Source organism: Gymnoscopelus braueri (genome assembly GCF_963280865.1).
Source record: "Gymnoscopelus braueri genome assembly, chromosome: 7".
NCBI classification, from domain to species: Eukaryota; Metazoa; Chordata; class Actinopteri; order Myctophiformes; family Myctophidae; genus Gymnoscopelus; species Gymnoscopelus braueri.
The window spans coordinates 4,382,329-4,406,506 of record NC_137608.1 but is presented as its reverse complement, the minus strand read 5'-3'; the positions used below and the strand labels follow the sequence as shown (position 1 = coordinate 4,406,506).

Sequence of the window (24,178 nt, the reverse complement as noted above, 5' to 3'; positions counted from 1 at the left end):
GAGCACGTCTTTGTCTGACTGCAGGAAGAAGGATGGTTTCGGGGGACTTTTCAATTTCTACTCCGTCTCTATGTTCCTCTCTTTGTCTGATAGCTTGTCATCTGACGTGTTCTCTCTCTCTCTCTCTCTCTCTCTCTCGCTCTCTGTTGGTCGTAGCTAGGAGCTGTGTGTGTGTGTGTACAGTGTACACACACAGAGTGATACATTTTTGCTGCGTGTACACAGCTGCCTAGCTGTGCAGACAAAAGACTAGCTTGTCACTCTGAACAGAAAGTGGAACAGAGGACTTATATAAAATGTGAGACAATTCATTATTTAACCGCGCTCCTGTACTCGGCGTGAGTGGGAGAGCAGAGACCGACTGACTGACTGACTGGGAGATCCTGTCATTAGTCAGTCTCTAGTGTCTTCATTTTATCCTGCCATTGTTTATTTTTCTCAGTTTTTTCTTTCTCTCGCTTGTCTTTGTTTTTCCCCTCTCCTGTCGACTCGACACAAAGCTCTCGTAACATGAGAGAAGAGGGTGTGACGGGTTGGCCGTCTTAAGCGCTGGAGTGTTATTATTACTCATTGTTGTCAACTTCACCCACAATGCAACTCGCTCATCTTACGCGACAAAACAGTTTAAGCCATTAAGACCGGGAACGCATCCGTGTCATTTTAAGATTGCTTTGGCTATTCAAAAATAGCAGATATACAAGCTCATGAGCATGTAGATCTGCTATTTTTCTTTTTTTTAAACTCAAATCTTTGCTTCTGGGGGATTCTACCCATCTCAAAATATGTTTCCCCCCAGAAGCAAATATTTGAGTTAAAAATGTTCGCTTTAGAAAATATGTATATTCAAAGATTTGCACAAACTTTCAAGATTTTTCAAAAATAGCAGATCTACAAGCTCGGTGCCGCGCTATGAGCTTGTAGATCTGCTATTTTTGAATAGCCCAAATAAATCTTAAAATGACACACACAGATGCGTTCCCGGTCTCAATGGGTTAAAGTGGAGCTGGTTTCACTAACCTGGCTTCATGTTGCAGTGCTGCTCGTGTGTTACTGTGTTTATCGTGACTCGTGTTAATGTGTTTATCATGAGTCATGAGTAACGTTTTAGTCAGCGTTTTCACGTGTGTGTGTGTGTGTGTGTGTGTGTGTGTGTGGTAGGGCACTGTTTCTCAACATATGGTCCAGAGACCACTAGAGGTACAAATGCAGTGCACCCTTAACGGGACTGTAACTCTGAGAGCAGTGTACAAATGTGGAACCAAATGAACCCAACATTAACTCTATTTTACAGTGGATTGGGGTCCCATAGATAACCCATTGTACACTCTCGGGAGTTACAGACCCAGACCCGATGTAGAGAACCCAGTGTGGTAGTAGGGGAATGTGCTGTCACTATTCCTGAGAAAGGCAAAAAGAGGAGTCCCGCACACTAGGGGTGTGCCGATACACTCATTTCACGAAACGATACAATACGATATTGGGCTCACAACTTCGATACGATTTCGATACGATACGCACTTTTTTATTATGAAAATATATGGGGGAGAAAAAAAGCAAATGCAAACAAATAATTCTGTTTTTGCATTATTCAGACATGCAAACTTGTAGCTTTTCAGCTACAATAGCCGTTTTTAATCCAAATAGGGCAATAGTGTGACACCTGACCCGAAAAAAAACAACATGTTGTCACCCTTTGAAAAAAAAATCCAAAACGATACATATCGTCACGAAAACGTATCGCGATATATCGCGGGACGATATATCGGCACACCCCTACCGCACACTGTCTTCTTCACTTACAGCCAAAAAAAAGGTTTATTACTGTAGATGTTCAAGGTTCAAGGTTACTTTATTTTGTCTGCCTTGGGAGAAATTTGTCTTGGAGACAAGGACCAGCTGCATACATACACAATACAATACACTTGTAGTGTATTGTGTATGTATGCAGCTGGTCCTTGTCCACAATACAGTACAAACCCGTACAACAGTCATTTAGGTCTATACGTCACCCTCCGGCATAATATATATCACCCCAGCCAACATACCTAGTGCAACATGATGAAGGTCCAAGCGACCGAAACGTTGTACATCTAATAAACCTTTTTTGGCTGTAAGTGAAGACAGCATGCAGGATTCCTCTTTTTTTGCCTTGCTCATATTCTGCCTCCTCCAACGCACCTGTCCATTAACACTTTTACTGCCAGACATATTTCTTGCTGCGTGCACCCACTGCCAGCGATTTTTCGATTTTCTTACCTTTTCAAGTACTCTGGCCTTATGAATTAAATAAACAAACAAACAAGAAACACTGTGTGTGTGTGTGTGTGTGTGTGTGTGTGTGAGCATCAGAGCAGACTGAAAAGAATATCATTCATACAGTGATTATTGACCGTTTTATTGAAACGATTATTACGTTTGGTCCTTCCATATTTAAGCACATCTAACAGTGTTATACTGGAGCTAACAGTGTTGAGAAAATCACCATGTCAGTCATGTCCTTAGGTCTGTCACAATTTTCACATAATTGCCTAATCACAAGTTATTTGAGTTAATCACAATTATGTTTTGCGTAATCATCATAATCATTTCCATGTTGGAAAATGTTCATATCCTTTCAAACATCCTCAAAAATAGTGGAAATGGCAGATCTACAAGCTCAAAACGTGTCATGATGTGACACATTTTGAGCTTGTAGATTGTCTATTTTACACTTTTAATGTTATTTTGAAAGTATATAAAGTATAAAGTCTGCCCTGTGCACGTTTAGTTTGCGAAGGCTAAAACAGAAATGTAATTTATTTTCCTAATGTTCCAACGTTCAACAACAGAAAACACAATGAAATCGTTGAGCGCAATTATTTGAGCGAGAATTAATCCTCAAGTAACATTTCATAATCGTGACAGGCCTGTATGTCGTCTCTCTTTTCATCACCGAGTTCAATTCCGGTTCAAGTTCAGGCATTTTGTCTGTAGAAGTTTAGATTCTATCTCTAGCATGGATTTCACCCAAACCAGAATGAATCACTGATGTTTTGGCTGTATGAACTTGTGCTCGGAACACAGATAAATCCTTTTTTCTTTGCTTTCCTTTTTTTAACCTTAATTTAACCAGGCAAGACAAACAAAGTACACATTCTTATTTACAATTGTGGCCTGGCAAAAAGCAAGGCCTTTTGAGGGAGAGGGGGGAAATGAGTGGGGTTCAAGTGAAATGTGAAAGGCTGCTTCTAACACATTGTTTCCCTGTTCTGTGATGTAGGAAGTGACCTCTGTTTCTGCACTAGGACTGACTGTACTGAACTGTACCATGCATGTTTGATTTAGATTAACCCACTGCTTCTTGTTTGTTTATTTAATTCATAAGGCCCATTCTTGATGTCTGAAGCCAGGAGATGGTATAGGAGACAGTGTAAGAACTAGGCGACAAAGTAGGAACCAGGAGACAGTATAGGAGACAGTCTAGGAACCAGGAGACAGTATAGGAGACAAAGTAGTCAGGAGACAGAGTATGCAGTATAGGAACTAGGAGACAGTGTAGGAACCAGGAGACAAAGTAGGAACCAGGAGACATGGTAGGAGGCAGAGTAAGAACCAGGAGACATAGTAGAAAACAATATAGGAACCAGGAGTGTCAACAGGGTCCTTTTAATAGAAGACTCTTCATTTCACTATTTTCTGATATATATTTTTGGCAAATAATGGTGTATTCTGAATATAAATCTGGAGTGATATCTGAATACTTTTCGAGTATGGGTCTGTGCACATAAAACAGTATATAAGCTGTCTGTTGGACTAATAATGTAGGAGACTTTATCAGGTGTGCTGATAAAGGCAACTCCGCACCAAACAGACTCGTCCAGACTATTGCAGACTACTCCAGACTGCAACAGACTGGTATTCGGTTGGCAAAAGTTGCCATTTAAGTCTGTCAGCCGACTGGCCATTCATGTGCTAATTTGACTTTTAGCCTGCCAGCGTTGCCAGGTCTGCTTATTATAAGCGACTTTGGGCTTGTTTCCCTGCAAAGCCACTTAGGGATGTTCCCAGCGTTTTTTCTTCACTGACGTGCAGTGGTGTAAAGTAACTAGTACATTTACTCAAGTACTGTACTTAAGTACAATTTTGAGGTACTTTTACTTTACTGGAGTATTTCCAATTGTCTATACTTGTACTCCACAACAATTATTTGAAATGTTTAGTTACTAGTTACTTTGCAGATATACATCATTATGAAACATACATTAACCACTTTAGCCCTATTTTATACCTATAAGCTATTTGAAAATATCAGATCTACAAGCTCACAACGTGTTGCGATGCACGCGTTCTGAGCTTGTAGATCTGCTATTTTCAAACATTTTTGTACTTTTACTTTTGGTACTTTAAGTACATTTTTATACCAATACTTTAGTACTTTTACTCAAGTAAATGTTGAATTCCGGACTTTTACTTGTAACAGACTCAGAGTACATCTATTGCATTCAAGCCTGGAATTTCGTCATTTTAGGGGCAAGGCCACTTGGCCTTTGGTGTTGTAATTTTTTGGAGGGCACAAAGGCCCTGCCCGGCCTTCCTGCCAGGGCAGGAAGGCCATCCAAAAAAATAATAAAGATTTTTAAGTCCAAAAATGATTTTTAAGTCCACGGAAATAATGCATTTAACTTGAAGGTTAAGGATGATTGTATTTTAATATATTATAAGAATAGTATAACTATCTGTGAAATATTACCCATTTATTTCACAAAATAATGTGTTGGCAAATGACCAATATTTAGTTATATAGGTCTCAATATGTCACATTCAGCCCTGGACTTCACTGACTGAAGTAGGGGTCACATTAATCACATTAGATTCACAGAATGTATTTTACCCACAAGTTATTTTCATGAAATGAAATGTGAATGAACTTGCACTAATAATGACTTTAGTTGATTTTTCACTCTTTAAAATATAGTATTTCTTAATTATTAATAATTACAGCTTGTAGATTGGCTATTTTCACGATTTTAAATGGTTTTTAAATAATAATAAAAAAGGAACATACAAGATTTCCACCCGACAGCCATAATATATAGCCAATATATGGTTCTGTATCAGTATATGAGTCCGTTTTTGCAGATTTCATTCTAATTGGCTACTATGCCTGAATATGAATTTCATGAGCCTGGGTAGGTCACCCTGGCTTGGCGGAGATATGCCCTGTAGCACACTCCGCACAGCAGCAGCAGGTGAAAGCAATTCACTTAATTGCTCGTTCTCTCTCCCTCTTTCCGTCTAGTCTCCTCAATCTCTCGCTCGCTCTTTCTCTCTCAATCTTTCACTCTCCCTTTTTTCTCTCCCTCTGTCTCTCCCTCTCTCTTTCTTTCCTTCTCTCTCTGCCGCTTTTTACCTCGCTCTTTCTCCCTCCCTCCGTTTCTCTCTCCGTCTCTCCCTTTCTTTCTCCCTCCCGCTTTCTCCGTTCCTCTCTCTCCCTCGCTCCTGGTATCTCCCTCTCTCTCACCCACTTTCTTTCTCCCACCCTCTTTCTCTCTGTCTTCCTCCCCTCTCTCTTTCTCTTTCTCTCCCCTCTCTCCCTTCCTCTCTCTCTTTCCCTCTCTCTCTCTCTTTCTCCCCCCTCTTTCTCTCCCCCTCTCCCTCACGAGAAACAGTGAATGTAGGTTTTCTTAGACATGGTCGCTTGTTTCTCTCACATAATCTGGCAACACCGACAGCGCTCTGTTGTCACTGCCACTGCGCTACCAGTCGGCTAAAAAGCTGAACATGTTCGGTCGGCTCTGGGTCGGCCGAAAAGGTCCCGACGGACCCCCCGACGGACCCCTAACCGACTGGCCGACGCTTCCCGAAGCCAATTCGGCCCAAAATCGGGCCGATTTGGATTGGTCTGGAGCCAGCTTAAGTGCTGTGCTGCCGTTTGTTTTGTCACGGTGACCACACTTTAATTTCCTGAGGGACAGAGTGTGTGTGTGTAATTGTATTACTTTTCTTGCCAAATAGAATTTGAGAACTAGACATAGTGAGGATTTTCCTGGTCCTATGTGTTTTGTTTTTTATGCTTATAAAACAAACTATATTGTTGCTGTCGGGCATAAACATCTTATCTCCATCCATATTCTAAGTTATAGTGTTTTGTTGGTGCTAATTAACGCCCTACTTGATCATACTACAGCGTCACACAAAACCATGTAAAGTAGCAGATCTACAAGCTCGAAACGCGGCTCGAAACGCAGCACGAAGCGACGCGTTTTGAGCTTGTCGATCTGCTACTTTTGCTGGTTTTGAATTTGAATCCTGAAAAGTAACAGTTTTGGACATGAGGTTTCCACCCGACAGACGATGGATTTAGGCTTAATATAATGTACTTTTGCGACGCTATCGTGCACCCAGAAAGAATATCCAATCTACTGTGTGTGTGTGTGTGTGTGTGTGTGTGTGTGGGGGCAGGGAAAAATGGAATATATTGATGTACTTTTCCAGTCATGGAAAATGACAGTCCAAATGTCTTTTAAAGTAGCTGTCCTGGAATATACTTTACATGATTTATGACAAAAGTGATGAGTGCAGAATAGGTAACCAGGGGTCTTCAACAGGGGGTCTGGGACCCCTAGGGGGTCCTCAGAGATACTGCAGGGGGGCCGCCAAATCTTTGAGTGAACAGAAATGTATTTTTTATATTAATTCTCGGGGGAACATTAGCCGAAAATAGCAGATCTACAAGCGGGCCTGCGACGTGTTGTGAGCTTGTAGAGCGGCTATTTTCGGTAAAGAGGTTTTGTGTAGAGGGGAAAAAGAGCAGACCAAGTATAGAGCCAAAGGTCAACTTTCCAAAGTATTGAGGGTTTAATGTCTGAAAATACACATTTAACATGAATCCAATATGTAGTGGGGGTCCCTGCTTCATCTGTCTCTCTCAGCTAAGGGGTCCTTGGCCTGACAAACGTTGAAGACCCCGTGTGTGTTGATGCATCCTGACATATGAAAGCTATACCGTGCAAAATTGCTTTGCATTATTTAGCCAGCAGCGTGTTTTGAAACGGCGCAAATATTTGGACGTCTTTCTTTAAACACACCCACCCTGTTGAAGCCCGTAACGTCCCATGTAGGGCTATAGGCTAATCCCTCAGCGCTACTGCCTTAAACATGTGATGCTGTCAGTAGGAATAAACACAGGATCACCCGCAAGGAAGTGGACTGAATAGGGGAGGAGCCAAACAGAGTTCCTATTTAACACCTTTTTCTTTACAGAATGGGTTCCCAGATTGGGGTTAGGCAAATTTCAGCTAATGAAATGGTTCTCAAACATTTTCATCCACCATCTGAATAGAGTTTGTTCCGGGGACCCCATATGAGATTTGTTGTTAAAATGTTTTTTTTCCATTTGTCAATGTTTTTTTCAATATTTTGTTTGAATTGGCTCACTACGTTTTGCAATGCGCTGTGAGCTTGTAGATCAGCTACTTTCAACTAACCGATAGGGTTAATGTAAAGCAATTTTTTTGCTGGGGATGCCCTGGAACCCCCCTTCTCTAGGACACCTGGGGGGTCCCCGGACCTTACTTTGGGAACCACAGGGCTAACATATGACATTACTTTAATGTTCTCCAAGCTGACCTTAAACTTGGGCTGAAGGAACATAAAAACAAAAGTTTATTGCTATTCTGTAGAGCTGGGGGTAACCATGGCAAAAACCTTCATCTACAAGACAAGATTATTGTGAGTTAGAGACTTTTTAATACCTAGGTATAGATGAAAGTCTTTTTTTTTTGACCCATTAAGACCTGGAACGCATCTGTGTCACTTTAGATTTCTTTGGCTATTCAAAAATAGCAGATATACAAGCTCGAGTGCCGCGCTATGAGCTTGTATATCTGCTATTTTTGAAAAATCTTGAAATCTTTTAAGAATCGCCTCAGGCCTTAATGGCTTAAATTGAACTGACTGTCCTTTGTATTGTAGGATAAGGGGGATTGTGATGCAGTTTATTTTTGTTGTTAATTATTTTAATGTAGATAGAGGCAGTGAAAGTTGGGACATGCAGCTGAGAGCCTCGGGGGGGGGGGGGGGGGGGGGGATTTGAACCCGGGCCAGCTGGGGGGCAAGGACGGTAGCTTAGTTTTATGTGGTATGTGCTCTTAACCTCTGTGAGCTAGCGGGGCGCCACGTTAAAGCACTTTCTCTCTGTCATGGATTATTTATGTTGACGTGATTCAGTGGTTCACAAACATTTTCACGTCAAGGAACCCCCAAATTAATATGGCCCCAGACCCCCCCCAGGCACCCTCATATGAGAGGATTTGTGTTGTAATACTTTAAGAAACACCCTGGGAAAAATAGGGTGTTTATACTGTTCCTCATTTAGCTGGGAACCCCCAAGGACCCCTGTGGGGGTCCCCCGACCCCACTTTGAGAACCAGTGATATCATTTACAGGCATTCCTCTGCCTCCACTCTGTATAGGCTGTTAGGACGCTGTTTACCATTATGCTCTTAATGTTATTACCGGTAATGTTTTTACAGTTTATAGCACTTATCATTGCATCCTGTATGGAAATGTTGGGTGGTCTTCTCTGTCTGAGAGATTTGGCAGGCATAGTATGCCTGTCAAATACATTATATTTGTACAGGTGCATTCCAAAAAGTTAGATAAGTAATTGTATTTTCTGTAATGTAATTCAAAAAGTGAAACTTTTATGCATAAAATTAACATCACTTTTCTATTCAGAAGGTCGACATTTCTGTATTATATACTGTAAATCCTTTTTTATCCTTATATAATCTAATATTGTGAGTTTTGCCTTTTTAATAGTTTGAGACTTCGCATTGCCATGCTTGTGAGCTTATAAATCAGCTACTTTTGAAAGATGTGTGCCCCAATAAATAAGGATGCAGATTTGAAGTGATTCAAATCGGGACACATTGGCTGCAGAATTCCCAATGCTGACGTCGTCAAAAAGGTCAAATGATGGCCGGCCGATGTATCAAATTATTATTGAAAAAACGTGCTTCTCAATTATTCGATTAATCTAAAAAGTAATCGATAGAATAATCGCCAAGCAAATAATAAATATTTGCAGGCCTATAATAGTGGAAGCAGGAGCAGTTTAAAAAAAAAATTACTGGTCAGAGAGATAAAGGTCTCCTTTCAAGTCATTGTTTATAGTCTTCTAATCTAAACCATCCAAAACATAGTTTATGTAACGATGTGGAATTAATTATGAATATGGAATAAGAGATGTGTGCGTGTGTGTGTGTGTTTGTGACTACAGAACAGCAGGCATTCAAAGGAAAGACAGAGAGCAACAGAACACAAATGAGAACAATAGAAGAGAGAGAGTGGGGGAGTGGAGGAAGTGAGAGAAAGAGATTGAAAAAGACTCAAGAGCTTGAGGCTGAGAGAGAGAGAGAGGATGTGTGTGTGTGTGTGTGGGGGGGGCATCTTTCTCTCTAGAGGCTTGTGGTGGTAGGAAGGGGGGGATAAGACCCTCTACTCAACCATACACAATAGAGTTGCACCGATACCCCTTTCTCACCAGCGTCCTTCCCTCTGGGCAGATTATGATCATATTACATATGACTGGATTGGATTACGTCACAGTCACCGATATCCCATCCAGCATTTTAGGGACGACATCGGACCCCGATACCGATGCTGAGTATCAACTTTAGTATCAAGAGCGATGCATCCCAAAATATACAATACAATGACAATACAATACAAGTGGCTCAGGAGGTTAAAGCGGCCGCTTGGTAATTGGAAGGTTCCCAGTTGGATCCCGGGGCTCCCCCTGAGTCAGTGTGGGAAGTTTTGCTTTCCTCATGGACCTACCTGCGTTGATTATACCAGTAGAGCGACCTTTTGTGGACTATGTGGTTGAACTTGACACTTGCCGATACTCTGCATCATAAGCCTTTAAGACCGGGAATGCATCTGTGTCAGTTTAAGATTTATTTTGCTGTTCAAAAATAGCAGATCTACAAGCTCGTGCCGCACTGAGCTTTGAAAAATCGTGGAACATTTGTGCAAATCTTTGAATACATATGTTTTAAAGCGAACATTTTTCACTCCGATCTGTGCTTCTGGGGGTCCCTGGAACAACATATTTTGAGATGGGGGTCCATAGCCAAACACATATCATTTTGGGGCTCCTTGACATGGAAAAGTTGGAGCACCTCTGATATAGAAACATACTGTTGGGATTCAGAAAACCTTTTTAGATATGTATTTGGCCGCGGACCCCCATCTCAATGTGTTGTTCCAGGGACCCCCAGAAGCAAAGATTTTAGTTACAAATGTTCGCTTTAAAAAATATACATATTCAAAGATTTGCTCACATTTTCAAGATTTTTCAAAAATAGCAGATCTACAAGCTCATAGCACGGCACGCATCAAAAAATGACACAGATGCGTTCCCGGTCTTAATGGATTCATCTCAAGTACATGCACTGATACTCTTCTTGCACGAATGTCATTAACAGTATAAATACCATCTGCTATGCTCACGCACCTTATTTCTAAACCTCATGCACATAATGTTAGGATGGATATGCTGTGTCTGTGTGTGTATGTATGTAGAGATACCTTGTCTCTTTTTTGATTCCTTCTTTGTTTATGAACGAATGAATGTACATATTTTTCAGATGGGGTTCTGTGGCCAGAAATGTAGTGAAACTAGCCGATCCGTAAGCTCACAATGTGTCACGAAGCAACACGTTGTTCGCTTGTAGGTAATAATACATACATTTACAACAAAACAAACAAAACAAAAAACGGACAATTCAAACAACATCAACCAAGGGAGCAAAACTAAACAAAACACACAACAATAACACAACTGTGTAACACAGGCTGGCCACCTGTCAGCTCTCTCATTGGTTGAGTGGGTAGGGGGAGGTGTCACTGTCATATAAGTGGTGGTTGCCAAGGAAGACACTCTTTTGTTTTTGTGCCTGTAGTGGAATTCCTAGACCCCCCCCCCCCCACACACACACACACACACACACACACACACACATATTGTCACTGTCGGGTGGAAACCTTTTTATGTCCAAACTGCTTAGCAACTCATGTTGCTCTTGAAGACCTGAGGGCGATTCTACAAATGCTAAATTCTAAATCAGTAGATCTCACCCAAGATTTTTCAAAAATGTAAAAAAATAAATAATTGCAGATCTACAAGTTCATTCGTGCCGCGCTGGGAGCTTGTAGATTTGCTATTTTTGAATAGCCAACGCTAAAAATCTAAAACGACGCAGATGCTTGCCCGGTTTTCAATGGGTTAATACTTGATTGACATTGATTAAATATGTAAGAGCCACAGACACACTTCAAAAATAGGGGAATATTTGCTGATCTACAAGCTCACAACATGTCACGGTGCACTGCGTTGTGAGCTTTTAGATCAGCATGACAAAGTACATTCGTTAATTTACGGGGGGGGGGCATAAAAAGTTGCATACGAGGTTTCTGCACGACTGCAACAATATGCACACACACACACACTCACACTCACACTCACACACACGTACGTTGTTGACCCTATATAGAACCTGCTAGGCCCCACACTGGCCAGCCCAACTAATGAAATCTAAACAGCCATCGTGTGTGTGTGTGTTCTCTTCGGGGTGTGTTTAATTAATGGTCTATAGAGAGATGAGGGTAGTGGGTTGGGCTGAGTCCTAAAGAGGAAGGATTATCCTGTTAAACTGTGTAGAGACGGAGATCCCACACACACACACAGGTTTGTATTACTATACTTGTGAGGACAGCAACATTTTAGGATGCCAATTGTTATGCTATTTCTTTTTAAAAATCGCCATTTTTTACCATAAGCCTAATGCCAAAAAATAGCTGATCTACAAAATAGCCGAACTACAAGCTCACAACGCCTCGCAGATCGGCTATTTTCTCAATGTTTGCCTCTATCTTATGTAATATTTGGCCAATTTGTTATTAAAAAGGTCTTAAAAGTCATTAAATTGTAACTTTACAAATGTGCAGATACCCTGTATATACACTTATACTGTATGCTGGTTTGTTTACCAGAGTTGAGTGAGAAAACAATGTTCCACATTAAGCTAATCATCTGCCCCCCCCCCCCCCAATAATTTGTGGACCCCCAGTTTGGCAACCACGAACCTAATACTAAGCGGCATACCAATGGAACAAGAGAGAGAGACGTCCGACTGGAAAACATCTGTAGTTGGATGGTTTTCCCTCGAGAATGTCCGACCGCACGACGCACATCCCAGAAAACACGGCGTAGATAAACTTTTAACGCTCTGTGTGGAATCCATTTCAGAGCTGGAACACTTTCTGAAGTGTTTCTGAATGTCTGTCAGTGTGGAGGGGGTGGGGGGGAAGAGAGATTTAATACTTGAAAGGATTTCTTGGATTGTCACATCAAAAAAGGGACGTGGGCCGGGCTGGGCGGGTCGCCCAACCCTCGGAACAATCAGGAAAATCCCTGGATGGAGAAAAGGAGAGAGAGAGAGAGCATGAGAGAGTGGGATAGAGTAAGAGAAACGGAGGGAATGAGAGATGGAGAGAGAGGTCGGTAAGTTGCCCAGTGGAACAGATCACATCAGATCCCGTCACACTGGATTTACTGTATCATAACACGCACACGCACACCAATTACACACCCAGCTTTACAAACAACACGCACACAAACTACACACCCAGCTTAACACGCACGCACACACACACACACACACACACACACACACACACACACACACACACACACACACACACACACACACACACACACACACACACACACACACACACACACACACACACACACACACACACACACACAGAGCCTGGTGTCAGACACACGTTCACACATGCTCTGCAGTGAGACAAACCCAACCTCAGCACCAAGCCCACAACAGACCTCACCACAGCTGTGTGTGTTTGTGTGTACTTGTATTACTATACTTGTGAGGGCCGAATGTCCCTAGAAGTATAGCAGTGGAATATGAGAAACAGACACATGTGTGAGGACAATTCTCCTAGTCCTCATTAAATAAATAGTTGTTTTATGTTTAAAACAGATTTTCGGAGTTGGGTTTTATAAGGAAAAGGTTCAGGTTAGGGTTGGACATTTAGAGGTTAGGTTTAGGGATTAGCGTTAGAGTTGTGCCTGATTTACTTGGTTTCCTTGCCGCCGCCGTGCACCACAAATATCCGATCTGCAAGCTCACAACGTGTCGTCGCAAGCTTGTAGATCTGATATTTTGTGCAAGTATAACCAAAGATTCTCAATTTAGGAAGATAGCCCAACCATCTCCTAAGATACTAAAGTTGATTTTCTCCTGATTTTGCCTCTCTGAAAAAATACATTTTAGTATCAAAATCTTGGGAAGATTGTGTGGCTTCACGTGACGATCGGGTCCAATATTTTGTTCAGTGGTCATCAGGCTAAAGAATGGTTCAGAAGCTGTGTTCACGTTCACTCTCCCATTGGAATGAGTAGACTCCAGAGCCATATAAGGAGAGTCGTGTCACCTGCGTTCACTTCATATTGGCGAATAGTGACAAAGCCCTGACCCGGAAGTTTACGGAATGCACTGGATCTATGAGCGTTTGTCACTATTTTGAGTTTTACATGAACCATGTGACCCGGTGCTGTTTTCTGCCCCTGAGGTGACGCAACTCTCTAATACATGGCTCTGGTAGACTCACGTCTGACTGTCCACACCTGCTTCCGGTCTCCTAACGAGGCGGACCAACTACTTCCCACAGAAACGGGAAGTTTTTTTTGTGTGTGTCTGTCTTGGGTCTTTAGGACAGGGCTCTTCAACAGGGGGTGGGGGGGGGGGGCTGCCAAATATTTGTGTGATATGATTATTCTTTTTTTTACATTAACCCCTTGAACCCTAGCATCCCTATTCTGAGGAGAACTTAAAAGTAGCCGATTTACAAGCTCACAACGCCTTGCAGCGCGATGCGTTGTGTGCTTGTAGATCGGCTATTTTTGGCTTGTAGATAGGCTATAGGTGTAAAAAAAATAAATAAAAAAAGTTTAATCTGAAACACAATTGTATACAATATAGTGGGGGTCCCTGCTTCATCTCTCTCTCAGCCAGCTTAGCCTGAGAAAAACTTTGAAGACCCCTGCTTTAGGGGTAAAAAATTGCCGTCCTGAACTTTTGATGTCCTCACAAGTATAGTCACGCGTGCGTGCACGCGCGTTTGTGTGTGTGTGGGTGGGGCTCGGCAGGAAGAGAGCGGGAGTCTCTCATGTGTAATTATGAATCCTTCTCCTTCTGAAATAGAACACAAGGCCTGTCCTCGTGAGGACCTGTCATTCTAACAAGAGACCCTGTGTGTGTGTGTGTGTGTGTGTGTGAGAGAGTGAGTGCTACGTGTGCGCCGCTGCGCCGCTGAAAGGCTCTGTTGTCAGCAGTGAGTGAACATCAGTGCGGAGGAGAGAAGTGAGTGGGAAGATATATCGTTGCCGTCAGGCCGGGAAACCTCTTATCTCCATATTTTAACTTTTTCTGTTTTTCACGCAATGCGACACGTTGTGAGCTTGTAGATCTGCTATTTTCAAATATTTTAGTACTTAAACTTTTGGTACTTTATTTCATTTTGATGCCAACACTTTTGTACTTTTACTTTCATTTTGAATTCTGGACTTCTACTTGCAACAGAGTATTTCTATATTGCAGTATTGGTACTTTTACTTAAGTAAAGAATTTGAGTACTTTTTCCACGACAGACAGACAGACAGCTCCACTGTGTCAGAGTTGCTGTTCATCAGTGTCGTAATTATTGATTTATTTCAGCTGTGTGCTGAACATATTTGGAAAATATTTTGGGAGCGTGACACCCACCACCGCCAAGCATTAAATTACTTGTCTTAGATCTACTGGATCTCTTCTCCACTAGTCCCTCCATAACATTGTAGACTAGTTTGACAAAATTGTCAGTATATTTAGTCATAGTTTTAGTCATCATATAGCTTAGTTTTAATCCATTAAGAACTGAGATATGATTCTACAAATGTCTTGTAAATCCTACAGTTTTCTGAAAAACCTAAGTTGCTATATCAGTGGTGCTCAAACTTTTTCATGTCAAGGACCCCGGAAATGATAGCCTATGTATTTGGCCGCAGACCGCCATCTCAAAATGTTCTGATCCAGGAACCCCCCAGAAGCAAAGATTTGAGTTGAAAATATATATATATTCAAGATTTGCACACATTTTCAAAAATGTTCAAAAATAGCAGATTTGAATAGCCAAAGAAATATAAAATGACAGGTAGTCGACGAACATCTTTCGTCATAGTTTTAGTCGAGTTTGTGTTTTTAAGTTCTACATGGAACTAAAGCTTTTAGTTATATGGAACTATTTTGGTTCTTTATAAAGAACCAACATGGTTCCTTTAATGCAACATCTCTCTCTCTCTCTCATTTTCAATTCAACTCAATGGAACTTTTTTGGCATGAAAGAACATACGTTTACATTGCCAAAGCCAAAAGTGGAACCAAAAAAAAAATTTATATGCAATTAAATGGGAATAAAGACGTGTAAACAAAACTGTGCTACATTGCAACTTAGAGGAAACGATCTTTACAAAACCCTAAGAATTGTGCATTTTCTGTCAGAAATAGTTATACATCCATCCATGTAGGAAAGGTTAGCTTGGGATAAACTTCTGAAAGCAAATGACAGCAGTATTTCAATGTTTTTCATTCACTTCACTTGCTATAAAAAACCTTTGGGACAAAATGGCAGCATTTCTTTTTTAAATGTATTTAAAGTTAGTTGCTCTGTTTATATGTACAGAACGTATTTCTGTGTACCGAGGTCACTCTGCGAACAGTGCAGGAACACACAATACTTAAAGCAGTTGTAATTCTATTAGACATGTATCTCTCTCTCTTTGTCTGTCTGTCTTTCCCTCTCTCTCTCCCTCTCTCCCTGTCTGTCTCTTACTTTCAGCATTTTCTGTCATTATATCTCTCATACGTTGTAAAATGTAAATGATGTAATATGCACAGCTGTCAACAGCCATATTGGACAGACACAGGGCCTCTTCCTTACTCCCTTCACAGGTCTTACTAATTACACTAATGAAGGCTCTGTTCCATTTAGTGTAGCACAGTGGTTCTCAAATGTTTTAATTTCAAGGACCCCCATGCTTAATCCGGTGTATTTACACAGCGTTTTATGTGTGGTGTTCATTAATATGCGCTGTCCCGTCCAAATAAACGTATGAATAAATACATTACTCTCAGAGTTTCCACATAGCAGTCCCTGCACTGCACCACACTGCCTGCTTGTGCCGTCGTTTCCATATACAAGGACCCGGGCCAAAGTGGGCTCAGTGGGGTCGAAAAGGGTGCCAATTTTGTCCCCATCCAGAGTGGTCTGAGGCAGGCCAAACGAGGCCAATCCGGTGATGTATAATGCTGCTTGCTACTGATTGGCCGTGGTCATGATGTTTTGGTAGACTAAAGTGAAGACTGTATTTGCTCTCCCCCCAGGACTTCAGAACATGTATTTTGCTGTGATTTTAGCTTTTATTTGTATATACATTTGGCACTGGATCTGCTGTGATTTGCACTGGTCTTGCTGTGTTTTGTTTACATTTGTTGTTGTTGGCACAAATAAACAGTTGTATTAACAACATTTGGTACCCTGGAATCCAGACTGATTCGCTCTGTTTGCCGAATAGTTTTTTTTTTCTTTTCACTTTGCTTCTCAGTCTGGCCATGGTCCTATTTGACTCGTATTTCCAAACGTCACCAATTACGTAGGCAAGTCAGGAAGTGACTCGAATTTTACATTGGAAGCCACTGGTCCGCCCTCCCCCCAACAAACCAATCAGAAGCCTGCGGGTGCCCATCTTGCTCCTTGGAAATAGAATCAGTACCAGACTGAGAAGGGGAAGTGAGGACGCATTTGCACGCACTCACTTGTAAACCTGTTATGCTAAGTAGCCATTTGGGTACTTGGCTTGGGTACTTGGTTCCATTCTTACACTCTGGGTTTACAGACCTGTAAAGGTCCATTTGGTTCACACTAGTAGCTGGAGTACTGCCTGCACAGGTGATTTGCATTGGTGTACAGGACAATTGGCCACTTGTGACTTGTCTACATTACATTGTTAGGCAAGAAGAAACAATCCCCTATGTATTTACATTACAAAGGAGTGTCAATGACCGTATGTCTGCTATAACTGTGGATTTGAGAGGAGGTAGGCCTACTATATTGTGGTATGGAAACAGGAGATAGGGTGCTGGGCGAGGCCATGCCGTGCGGTGGTGGACTGCTATATGGAAACTCGGCACCATTACACACCTGTAAGGGGCCATTTGGAACCCCCTCAAGGAACCATGAGGGTCCCTGGACCACACAGAGTGTTTCCAGTGAGCCAACATGCACAATATCAGCACCCTGACTCTGTTTGACCAGAATGGAATATTCAATGTTAGATTCATTGATATAATGAATCATGATAATAATTTCAACCACTTAAATGAATCCTGATTCCTGACTGGGGTCTCCCAGGGCTCTATGCAAGGTCTACTAGGGATGTTAACAATCAATCTATTATCGATTAATTGCCGTCACGAATTTTCAATACATTTTTGTGGGGCTAGTGAACGTTACAGGTATGGTGTGTGTGATATCAAATGTGAGCTTACCATAAACGCAGTAATCCTTATAGTATAGTAATCATATTCCATCATATTCAAGGGCTTTTGGAGAGAAATGAGACATAGAGACTCCATAGAGCGCTGCAGAGGGGAGGTGTGTGTGTGTGTGTGTGTGTGTGTGTGTGTGTGTGTCTGTGTCCAGCTGATGCTCGTTGACGCTCGTTAATGTTATACATCAAGGCAATTATGTGTCTGCAGACTCTGCACTCATTTTCGGTTTTGGAGAAGAATTGTCCTTTTGGTCCTAGAAAACGCCGCTTATCAAGTAATCGATTAATCGATCGATAAGTTTATCGACTATCAACTAATGAATTCATCGATTTTTTTTGCATCCCTACTACCGGTACTAGTATTTTCCGCCTACACCAAATCTCTTTGCTGGAAATAATCCATATGACCATGACTTAACCATGTGTGTGCGTGTGTGTGTGTGTGTTTGTTTTTGTGTGTAGCTGGCATGTTGCTGTGGCACAGCGGCCTGCTCCTGCTGCTGCGAGTGCTGTCCGAAGATCAAACAGTCGACGGGAACTCGCTTCATGTACGCCCTGTACTTCCTGATGGTCACCGTCACCTGTGTGGTCATGATGTCCCCCACCGTGGAGAACGCTATGAAAGAGGTCAGTCACAATAAAAAAAACAGGAAAAAAATATGATGATAGTATATCACAGTGTGTTCTCAAACCTTTTCATGTCAAGGACCCTGCAAATTGATATGTTTTTGACGGCGGACCCCCATCTGAAAATATTTTAAAAAAAAGGTAGGGTAAGTGATATTTCTGGGTTTTAAAAAAAGTATTTTGTTAAAAGGTTAAAGCACTATATTCTGATAGTAATCATTGCCATAGTGTTTGTTCAGTAACAGGAATCTCCATGTCTCTCCAGCTCTTTAATAAACAGAAAATACATTTTCCGGTAGGTGTCAAAATCTCAGCCAATCAGGAGAAAGTACCCATTTTTAAGCTTCATTTTTATAGTCTTCCAGTTTCAATTTTGCCTGCTCATTTCTTAGTGTCATCACTACCAATTTCACTTGTTTAATCTATATGCTGATTGAGTTCTCTATCCTGATTGGATAAAATTGGAAATTAAACTGAAACTGAAACGAAAATGCATTTTCTGTTTTATAAAGAGCTGGAGAGACAAGGAGACTCCTTTTACTGAACAAACACTCTTTAGCAATGAGTACTATCAGAATATAGAGCTATTTCACACTTATTTTAACCAAAGAAAATCACTTACCCTACCTTTTAAAAGAGAATTTTAGATTTAGATTAGATATTTTTTTTTACTTGTTTTAGATTGCAGTTCGGCTATTTTCAAATAGCCAATGTGTATATATATATTTTTAATAAATTAATTCCATGCTTCCTTGTACAAGACTGCCGGACGAAAGTAGCAAAAATAGCCAAAATTGTGAGCTTGTCGATCGGCTAGTTTTGCTACTTTTGAAAAAGCGGTTAAGAATGTCCGTTGGTTTTAATAAATATTGAATAAATGAAAAGCATTAACTAAGAGCTTGTGCCTAATAATAACTACTTTGGATCCATTGGAACACAGGTTATGTTTTTTTTCTATTTCCTGAAAAGTTTAAATTTTTGGACATACAAGGTTTACTCCTGACGGTGACGTCACACTCATGTGGAAAATCACTGAAGACGTCAAGGACACTGATTTGCAAGATGCTAATCAGTTGCAAATGACAACCTAACCCAGTGGTTCTCAATGTTTTTCCTGTCAAGGACCCCCAAATTGATATGAATTTGGCTGCAGACCCCCCATCTCAAAAATATTTTTGCCAAGGATATAAAAAAAATTGCAGATCTACAAGCTCATAGCACGGCACTCGGTGCCCCAGACCCCACATTGACAACCAATGACCTAAACCATGTTTCTCCAACTTTTGCCATTTTTTTCATAAAGGAATGCCCTACTTCATATAAGCGTGTCACGCTAAAGTAGCGGAAATAACTGATCTACAAGCTCACAAGGTGTGGCATCGCGACGTGAGAACAGTCAGAACACAGGTTCTTTTTCTGTTACATTTCCTGAAAAGTAACAGTTTTGAAGATACAAGGTTTCTCCATGACAGAGGCGATGTGTATGTGTGTGTGTGTATGGGAGGTCTCAGTGAGGCAGTGGTTTAGCAAAGCAGACTGGCTGCTTGGCCCTGCCCTGGTTGTAATTGTATGTTTCATGTAGAAATACAAGTTTAGAATCTAGATTAGTAGTCTTGGCTACTCTGCGTGTTTGTGTCGGAGTTATTATAGTTAACTAAAACTAGTGAGATAACTAAAACTAAAAATTAAAACCAAAAAGTTTAACTCTAAAGCTAATACAAATACTAAACTAAACTAAACTATCAAAAACCTCCTTTAAAAAAAATATTTTAAATAAAAAACTAAGGCAAAACTATAATAACCTTGGCATGTACAGTATGTGTGCATGCGTGTGAGTGCCCTATTTGGAATGCTAATAGCCACAAAGTGATTTTTATTTACTTAAATTGCTGGCCAGTTACCAATGTCTCTCAGATGGGAGTACAAACCAAGCCCCCATTCAGGACTGGGAGAGCTTTTTAAAGTGCTAGTGTCCAAGTGGCCGACTCTGGTACTGCAAGTTTAATCCAGTTTGACCTCAACAGTTCATGGCTCGAGGTCATTTGTGGCGTAGATGGATAAAGGACATTATTACACGGCTTGGTTGAATGCTTGATTCTGATTGGTCAATCACTGAATTCATCTGTCTGTTATTTTTGAATAAAGACCGCTTAACTCTCTGGTGGCAAGCTAGAAGATTTCAGCGGGTGGTGTAAAGTAACTAAGTACATTTACTCAAGTATTGTGCTTAAGTACAGTTTTGAGGTATTTTTGGGCGGTGAAACCGCCCCTATAAGTGAGATTTGGAAAAATGTACAAATATCTTGGGCAGTGAAACCGCCCCTGAAAGTGAGGTTTGGAAATTTGTACAATTATCCTGCGCTGTGATTGGCCAATCACAATCTATTCAGGACTGTGATTGGCCAGGGTCACATGACACATGTGCATAGCCCTATATAAGCAACCATAACTTAAAAAAAACCATAAATTGGTTTTTTTTTAAGTTATGGTTTGTATTTATCTTTTGTACATGATTGATCGACTCCATTCAGTATTGTGATTAGCTAGCAAGACACATGCTGTGATTGGCTAGTGATACATATGACGAAACTAATCTAAAACCACTGTGATGTAACACTAGTATATTACTTAGATACTGTCCATTTCGTGAGAACAGTAAAGTAGAAGTCAAAGATCACTATGGCTGAAATGAGAAAAGGGAAAACCGATATTGAGAAGAAAATAGAAAGTCTTCCTAGAAGTGGCTCTTTAAGATCAAAGCATATATCATATATCATTGGTTGACTCCATTCAGTATTGTGGTTAGCTAGGAAGACACCGCCCACTTCACACAGGGTGTGATTTTTTACTTTACTTGAGTATTTACAATTTCCAGTACTCCACTTCATCTCAGAGGCAAATATTGTACTTCTACTCCCACTACAATTATTTGAAAACTTTGGTTACTAGTTACTTCGTAGATTTGGACTATTATTACAAAACATGCATTAACCACTTGAAAATGGCCTTTGAAAATAGCAGATCTACAAGCTCACAATGCGTCGCATTGCGACACATTGTCGATTTTGTTATTGTCGATTTGCCAATTTGCTATTTTCAAAAGATTTTGTATACATTTGAAAACTGTAATACTACTTTCCACTTTTGGTACTTTAGTAGTTTTAAGTACATTTTGATACCTATGCTTTTGTACTTTTACTCAAGACAATTTTGAATTCTGGACTTTGACTTGTAACAGAGTATTTCCACATTGCGGTATTGATACTTTTACTCAAGCAAAAAAAATGAGAGTGCTTTTTCCACCACTGGAAGATTTATCTAGATCCCTTTGTCCTCTTCCTGGCCAGTCACATGATGCATTCATCCTGTCGAAGTTTGTTTAGCATTGGACGGCACAGACACAGGAAGGAGAAAACACACACACACCGGATGTCTGCCAAACTAATGGTCACAAGCTCAACAAGACAGGATGTGTAGAGCCAGCGTCCGACATGGTGTGTTTGTAGAGGTTTGGTAGTGCATTGGTTCTCAAATTGGGGTCCGGGGACCCCCAGGGGTCCTTAGGGGGGTTCCATGTGTTAATATAGCATTACAATACATTTAACCTTTTTATACTTTGGGCTGTTCAAAAATAGCAGATCTCATGGCGCGGCACAGAAAATGTGTGCAAATCTTATGAATATATATTTTTTAAAGCAAACATTTGTAACTCAAATCTTTGCCTCTGGGGGAGGTACCTGGAACAAAGTATTTTGAGATGGGGGTCCGCGGTCAAAGACATTTTGGGGGTCCTTGACATGAAAAAGTTTGAGAACCAATGTTCTAGAGGGTCCAGAGCGAAATTAGTTAATATAGCATCAAAGTCAATTTTGCTTTAAAGGAATACTTTACCCATTAAGCCTTGAATTCATGAAGATGTTTTTGTCGCATTCCTGACCCAATAATTCAATAACTGAGGACTCTGCTGTGGTTTGAGACCAAAATTAAACTATATAAAACAATAATATAAACTCCAAAACAACTCCCACACAGTGTAATCACTGATGAGCCTGATGATTCAGGTTCAAAAACAATGTTTTAAATATGGTTTTGCTCTTGTTCAGATTGGATTATTGGCTCAGGAATGTGACAAAAAACTCCATGTATTCAAGGCTTCATGGGGTGAGGAATTGAGTATTCCTTTAACCTTATTTTATGCTTCGGCTATTGAAAAATCGCACATCTACAAGCTCACAACGAAATTGTTAAATCATTTTGGAACATTTTTAACAGTGATATTCTCTTAATGGGGGTCACTAGTCCCTTCAGATTGGGAGAAGGGGTCCGCGGCCAAAACACATCAATTTGGGGGGTTCCTTGACATGAAAATGTTTGGAAAACACTGCGGTAGTGGGATAGAGATGTCATTAGGGTGTGTGTGTGTGTGTTGGGGAAACAGGCTGCTAGCGAGGCCCTTTGTCTCATGTAGGAGCAGATTAGCATGTCCATGGTGTCAGCCGGTAAATCTACACACTCCTGCACACAATGACTGCTCTCTTAGCTGCCTGGGACGTCCCACTGTGCTCTGTGTGTGTGTGTATTACTATGCAGTACTTGTGAGGACCAAATGTCCCCACAAGTATAGTAGAATATGAGAAATAAACATTGTGAGGACCATTCTCCTGGTCCTCCAAGACAAATGGTTGTTTTATGGTTGAAAAGGTATTTTTAGAGACAAGTTTACTATTAGAAGAAGATTCAGGTTTGGGATTAGAGCATTTAGATGTTAGTTTTAGGTGTTAGGCTTCGCGCTGGTGTCGTGCACTGAAAAATAGCTGATCTACAAGCTCACAGCGCGACACGTTGTGAGCTTGTAGATCTGCAATTTTTCGGCTTGAGCGTTACGGTTAAAATTGCTTCTTTTTTTTTGTAACTTCAAGTACTATGAAGTATGGCATTAATATATGAAAAAACATAAAAAGTTGAAATATGGAGATGCAGTACATGGTTTCTGCCCGACAGCAATAATGTGTGTTTGTGAGCGCAAGGGTTTTAGTTGGTGTCTATGTGAGGGACTGTGTGTGTGTGTGTGAGTGAGAGAGACTATCAGTGGCCATTTTGTTTCCGGATTGAACTTTTGGGAGTTTTCTCTCACAAGGAGATGCACAGTGGGGCTCCTGCTCTCTCCACCGGTCAGTGTGTGTACAGTATGGGGTGTGTGTGGACCCTGTGTGTGGTAGCTCACAGCCATCGCCATAGTAACCGTTGAATAGCCTGTGTCTTTGTACTACAGTGCATGATGGAGTACCTGTTGTACTATTGTTAGCATGGTAGAAAAGTCTGGGTGCTCCCAGGTCTTTTGGGTCCCATCCCGCTCACCAGTTTTTTCCCCTCATGATCAGCTGATACGATTTGAAATTTGTATATAATATATTTGTATATAATATATACAGTATAGTATATACATATATTTTAATTTATAGTATTTCAATATGAATATATGACTGGGACTTGGCATCACTGTTTGCCTGTCTTTTATTATGATGATCAAGGCATAAACAAACCATAGCTGTGTAGCAATATTATTATATACTAAACTCCTCATAAGAAGTTTGGAAACTTAACTCTGGTCGATTATTTCTCTCCGTCAGTAATACCAATTGGTATTGTATTTTATTAATTTTATATTGTTGTTATCGTTGATTAGTCACCTTTACAACAAGTTATAACTTGTAAAGATCGTGCAATCGTGGAATGAGCAACACAGCTAAACTTGTGGGTAGTGCCACCCAAAAATGTGCCAAAATATCACCAAATAATGCTGCCACTCTGCGTAACCGAACAACACCAGCTTCCACTTGCCCTATTGCACGGGCCTTATCCTGAAAGGAAAAAGTGGCATCTTTCCAT

The 24,178-nt window shown here is 40.9% G+C and overlaps 1 protein-coding gene across 2 annotated transcripts in view; it reads left to right on the top strand.

The window, feature by feature from the left end:
- Positions 1-24,178, top strand: part of serinc5 (serine incorporator 5) — a 47,420-nt gene that overhangs the window by 6,219 nt on the left and 17,023 nt on the right. For both annotated transcript variants that reach the window (XM_080434389.1, XM_080434388.1), the window contains exon 2: positions 18,125-18,289. In XM_080434389.1, the coding sequence (XP_080290515.1) occupies positions 18,125-18,289 (165 nt within the window). The remainder of the gene's footprint in view (positions 1-18,124; positions 18,290-24,178) is intronic.